The sequence below is a fragment of the Colias eurytheme genome, chromosome 4, assembly GCF_061535395.1.
Source record: "Colias eurytheme isolate Ceu_HAF_F1 chromosome 4, ilColEury1 Martin Lab GWU primary, whole genome shotgun sequence".
Lineage (NCBI taxonomy): Eukaryota > Metazoa > Arthropoda > Insecta > Lepidoptera > Pieridae > Colias > Colias eurytheme.
In genome coordinates, this window is record NC_142983.1 from 9,756,700 (window position 1) to 9,762,699 (window position 6,000).

The 6,000-nt window shown below is 31.8% G+C and overlaps 1 protein-coding gene across 1 annotated transcript in view; it reads left to right on the forward strand.

The window, feature by feature from the left end:
* Positions 1-5,110, forward strand: part of LOC149909161 (START domain-containing protein 10-like) — a 28,229-nt gene extending 23,119 nt beyond the window's left edge. The window contains exons 5-6 of the mRNA XM_090120247.1: positions 1,714-1,864; positions 4,460-5,110. Coding sequence (XP_089976373.1) covers positions 1,714-1,864; positions 4,460-4,825 — 517 coding nt within the window. The 3' untranslated portion in view covers positions 4,826-5,110. The remainder of the gene's footprint in view (positions 1-1,713; positions 1,865-4,459) is intronic.
* The last annotated feature ends 890 nt before the right edge of the window (positions 5,111-6,000 follow it).

The following is a 6,000-nucleotide window of genomic DNA, read 5'->3' on the forward strand; positions in this document are numbered from 1 at the left end:
GTTTTATCCAAGCATTGAAAAATCGGCCCTTAATGGTATAGATAACTGACACCTTTTGGATATTGTTTTTTTTTAAATGAAACTACTTTAGGCGCGTTGAGAGTAGAATTCTAAGGTCACATCATGGCAATACCGTCACGTCATGGATTAAGGCGACGATTTTGGTATTTTTGAAAGTTTCACTTCTGACACGTGTGTTCGGCACAGACGCTCTTTTTAAATGTACACGTAGGTGAACTCCCATGTCAAACAAAATATTGTAATCGAAACAATGCTTGTGTAAAATCAAGAATGAAAGAACAGCAAAATAATACGATTTGTAACCCTGTGTTGCATGATTCTTCGCAATAAATAAACGAACCTTTACCTGTAAGTGTCTATCTTCTTCCCTATCATTTGATGAGATAGAAAGAATAAATCATTTACGCATAAGCACAATATGTATCGAATTGTGTTTGAGGAAAGGTTGAGTAAATTGATCATGATGGGCCGGAAAATTGAGCCCAGTGCGTTTTTCGCAGAAACAACGTAATCTCGGATGAAATGTGTATTATTTAATGATTTCTTAGTAGAATTTCTTTTACTGTAAGTTTATTAGGAAAAGAACTTTGTCGTGTCGTCTACCTGTAGTTTCCGTGAATTTTGTTTCGCAAAGATTGTTATTACGTTTTCACTTATTATAAATATACTATGTTATTATCATCTGCCACTGCATTGTCTGTAAAATTTATCAAAAAACGGCTCATCATTTATGCCTATTACGGGTATTGCGTATAATAATATACGTACAGATTTAATTTCTTGTCATATAACCGTAAATATGTTTATCTAATATTATTTTATTATAAAGTGTGAAGCTTAAAGTTAAGTGTGAAGCATTTGAGTGTACATGGCTTTAATTAACAGAAAGGATTTCAGTAGGGAAAATTATTCGCGTCGTAGCAATGACGTAATTTAGCGTAACATAAGATTCATGCATTCGCATTTATTTCATAGTGTAAATGTTGAAACTTGGAAGTTAGCTTTTTAGATGAATACATATTATGTAATATTATTAAATCTTATATGGTAGTTTATATATGTAATTACCTCGTTTATTTTTAAAAGCTTTGTAACGGAAAAACTTCTGTGAGCTTAGAGATTTATGGGAACATCTACAGTGTTATGTTGGCCTGGTAGCTAATATTATTTTATTTCCGATTGTGTGTCACAAAAATATATCATTCTGAAGAGATATATTGAGGCAGTACCTAAATGTTTCTCTACGAGAATTGTTATAGCCGTATCAAAGCTGCGTAGAGCAATGGATTATATTATACGCTCGTACCAATATATACATTTTTACTTTAAATGAATTTCGTTTGAAATAAAGTCGTTTTAATAAGTTGAAAATTGATTGATTTATATAAATCTTACATATTTCACAAGCTCCATCAAAAATTGCTACAAATTAAGAAGTTTTGTGACTTATATTATAAATCTTGGGTTTGCTTGTATGGTTGGTTGGTTGGTTGAACACGCTAATCTAAGAAACGATACAATCCAATTGAAAAAACGTATTCATTTATTCCGTAAGCCTACAAAACATCACGCATCCAATGGGAGCGGAGCATCTATAGCAATTAGAAAATATTGTAAAAAGTAGAAACAATCCTTTTCCAAGCAGACAAAGCTGCAGGTCTCAACTAATTACCATATTTTTATTTATTCCAGAGTGACAGCTCAACTGGCGCCCCGTCTGGTGCACCAGCTGCAAGCAGCCGCCAGACGCTACCCCGGGTGGAAAGCACTCACCGACTATCCTTACCATAAGCCCTGGAGACACCCGGAACAAGTACCGTCTTATCGGATTAAACTTGAAGATGTAAGTGTTGTATTATTCAATTTATTTCGAAGTTAAACATTGGTACAGGACAGTCTTTTTGTCATTATTGTTTATTAATTAGTTACCTACCACTTTGATAATAACATATTTGTACCCAATCTAAATAGCTACATAAAGGTTAAAAATGTTAAAATCCAACACGTGAAAATGTCATTACAAGAACTTGGCGCGTGTAAATAATTTTATATATGTACCGGTCAAATGTGGCTACTTGACCACATTTTTTTACTTTTTCTTAGCTAACTTATTTATATTAAACTTTTATTAACATTTTATGATTTGTTCATGTCATGAATGATTTCATCATTCACTTTTACTAGGTATTTCTTTAAAATATATTGAATCTGACATTATTTACAAATAAACGTAATACAGGTCAAGTTGACACTGATGTGGTATCTTGACCTTGCACATCAGTTTTCATAGGTAGATGCTTAACATTCTTGTTTTAGGCTAAGTTGCTATTACTTTTTAATTCTTCGACTTTTTAAATATTGCAGCCCGAAGCTTTACAATAAACTGTTAGGCTCTGGCTACCTGGTCAAGTTGCCACGGGATTTGTAATGATTTCATACAAAGCATTACATGTCGGATAGGGTTGTCACAAACAAGACACAAATTTTAATGAACTATTTATTTATTAAACTAAATTTAATACATATGTTTATGTATATTACTTAATACTTATAGGTATTTATTAATAGGTAAGGAATCATTTATTTTTCATTAGAAATATGCTAAATCGTTGTCATCAAAGAGAGTATAAGTATCTGGATTGTCCGAAATTTGCAGCAAATTTATTGATTTTAGTATGCAAAACTCGAAACAGATAAAAAAAGGAAAAAATGCAGTCACGTTATTTTTTGTGTCAACCCTAGGCGTAGGTCAAGTTGCCACGCAGCGGTCAATGGCAACTTGACCTAACCTGAGGCATCAATGCCCAAGCAAATATTTCGACAGATGAGCCTAAAGTTGGATAGTTCCCACTGTAAAATCAATCTCTAGGGTTTATTACACAACATATCAAAACTGTACTCACCTGAGATGTGCAGTTTAAGCTCTACAAACATAATAATACTGACACCGGCAAAAGATCCTTAGTCACAGTCACACTTCGATACGTTATATTGCGAGAACCAACAGCGTTACCGCTTTAAAATTAAAATATGTTGCCAATTAATATTTTAAAAACCTACCAACATCGATACGTTAGGTCAATTTGCTTTCAATTCTACAAAATTTGATATTTTGTTGTTAAACGGAAGGTGTGGTCAAGTTGCCAAGTAAAGGTCAAGTAGCCACATTTGACGGTACATAATTATATTTGTTTATTTAAATATGGATGTCGTGTTATCGAAATGGTACCATATTTTAAATCCCATCCAATTTAATTTAGTTTAGTTCTAATCAATTTTAATTTAATCCTGAATATACAATTTCAAGGAGGAGGAACAGGTTCTATGTATAAGCTAAATCAGCTCACTAGTTTCAAATATACTGATATGTAAATATAGAGTCGATTTATATTTACGTAACGTCGAAGGTTTTCTATAGATTCATCCTTTTAATACTTACTGAATATTAATGCTCACCTTCGCTTCTATATCTTCGCTGAAATGCTGAAAAGTAACACGTCAGTGAATTTAAATTTTCATCTGCTTCGCTCTAGATAGCGGAATATGTTTTACGTTTACCTATAACATTGTATTATATTTTCTCTTTCAGAATAAATGTATAAAATGTAAACATATTTTATAACAGTTTTTTTGCTAATAATCAATGGATTAATAAAATTCCTATAAATAGACTTACTGAAACCAAAGCTTGAAAATCTATTAACCAAATTACGAAAAGCTCTATAGAGCATGAATATCCCATTAAAAGCTGAAAATAACTCGGAAACTTCACTCTCAATATCATTCCAAATAAACCAATACGTTTCAAGGAAGTTAACTGAAATTTTACAGGGGACCACAATTTGTAGAACTCTATCCTATTACGGGCCACCGAAAGTTAGGATTGTGAATATATTTTACGTTTGGACCCAACTTTTCCGAATCCATTAATTTTTTGTACGCTTCGTTTATCGTTAACGACATTTCTGTCGAGGCAAGTTTTCGTTATTTATCGGAAAGTTTTGAAGGGTTCATTCCGTTTGGTTGTTGCTTGATTTAGGTTTACCTTTAATGTTTGATTATTTTGACCTTTCGAGTTGTTGAGTTACTTTTGAAGCTGTCTAATATAATTTTGCGTGGTTATTTTATTTCTTTTTAAATTTTGTCAGTTTTTACAGCCTGTTATAATAAATTCTTTTGACAAAAATGTCCTTTTATGAACAAACTTTATCAATTTGGCTAACGGTAGGCCAGATTGCTGTCATTAAATGTAATTGCCACAAAGTAGGACTGGCATTGTTTTATAAAACCTAAGCACCCTTCTGTGAAAAACCATTTGTAGAATTGTACTTAAATATTATTTTTATTAAATTGCCAAATAATCTTCACATAAAGGACAAGGTAATTGAATCAATTACGATATAAAATATAATTAATATTTTATTTCTATTATTTACAGTGTATAGACCCAGACGCGCCAACACCACCTCCCCAGCCTGAACCAAAACCAAACACTTCGAAAAAGCTCTCAATCCCGCAAGTTCACGTGAGAGAAGTCGAGAGCCAAAGCGTCGAAGATTTAGGAGACATATCATCGGAATTCAGCGTCGAAGTCGAGGAACTATCAGAACTTACTTTGGACAACACTAAGAAAAAGGGCAAATTTTATAAGCTAGTAAAATCCATGAAGAATAGACGAAAAAGCGTCCAAGTCGCCAAGAGCGCTGATAACCTAGTCGATGGAAAACCAGAAGAGAAACACGAAAAGAAGAAACCTTTCAAATTCCATCGCAGATTCAGTTTCAGTAGAGGCCGAGAGGATTGAGTTTACGTAATTTTAATGGTTGACTAATAATAGAAATGATGATGAAATTAGTTTTAACGGTATGAAGCTGTTTTGAGGCATGTTGGGTATGTAGAGTATGATGTGGCACTTAATTAAGGGCAGAATGAATTTTTTTGTAGTCTATAGCCTGAATGAGATTGAATGCACAACACGAATAACACCATAATATTGTCTTCGATAAGTTTTATTTTATATAGACAAAATAAATAAGTACTCCCGAATAATTTGAGTATAATATTATCTTTATCTCTGATTCCACCATGTCGTGACTCGTGACAAAATACTGTGTTCGATTACGATGTTATCGTATTTTCTGTGAGGTCTTAAAAAAATCCACTGAATCTTGTATTTCACGGCAGTGTGGTAGTGTATAGTTGCGAAATGTTTGAATGTGTGTAACGGGTTTGTGCCATAACTTGGTAAAATGAGTATATGAAAGGTCTTTTACAAATTTAATAGTTGACTCAAAATAAATTGAAATAATGAAATAAATTGAATTATGAAATGAATTCAAATAAAAAGGTTTGTTATATGAGGGTAGAGTAAGATGTTGAAGTAGCTAAATGTATATAAGCGTTTGTAACATTTATATCTTCTTTATACTATTTATTCCTTTCGCTTCAACTTTACTATTTACATTGTATTAATTGCTGAATATCTACTATTGTATATTAATGCGTGATTAAAATATGTATATTAAAATAATTACTGAGGTATGTAAAAATCAATAATATGAAACATAAACGTGGAAAAGTGTTTGCTGTTTTTATTTATATTGCCAATCTTACAAGCACTGTTTATTATATACTATTTTATTTAAGTAAAACTGTTGTTAGAGATAGTCTTAGAAGTTATAACCCCATTCTTTTCACATTTTATCTCCAATTCTTCGAGAAACTTCGAGAATACTGGAGTCGTTGTCTTGTTTTTGTTATTGAATTTTGGCGCAAATACAATAGAATTTAATCTGTGTAAAAAGTAAAAACACAGATATCAACCTGAATGTTTATATACCGTTATGTTTTTTTCTGTTAAATTGTTTACATATTTATTAAATTTTTTACACAATAATTAACTTCATTTGCATAATTTTATTCAAACTAATAAGTGAATCAAATTACATTATTGATCAGATAATATTAAGTTAATCTTGT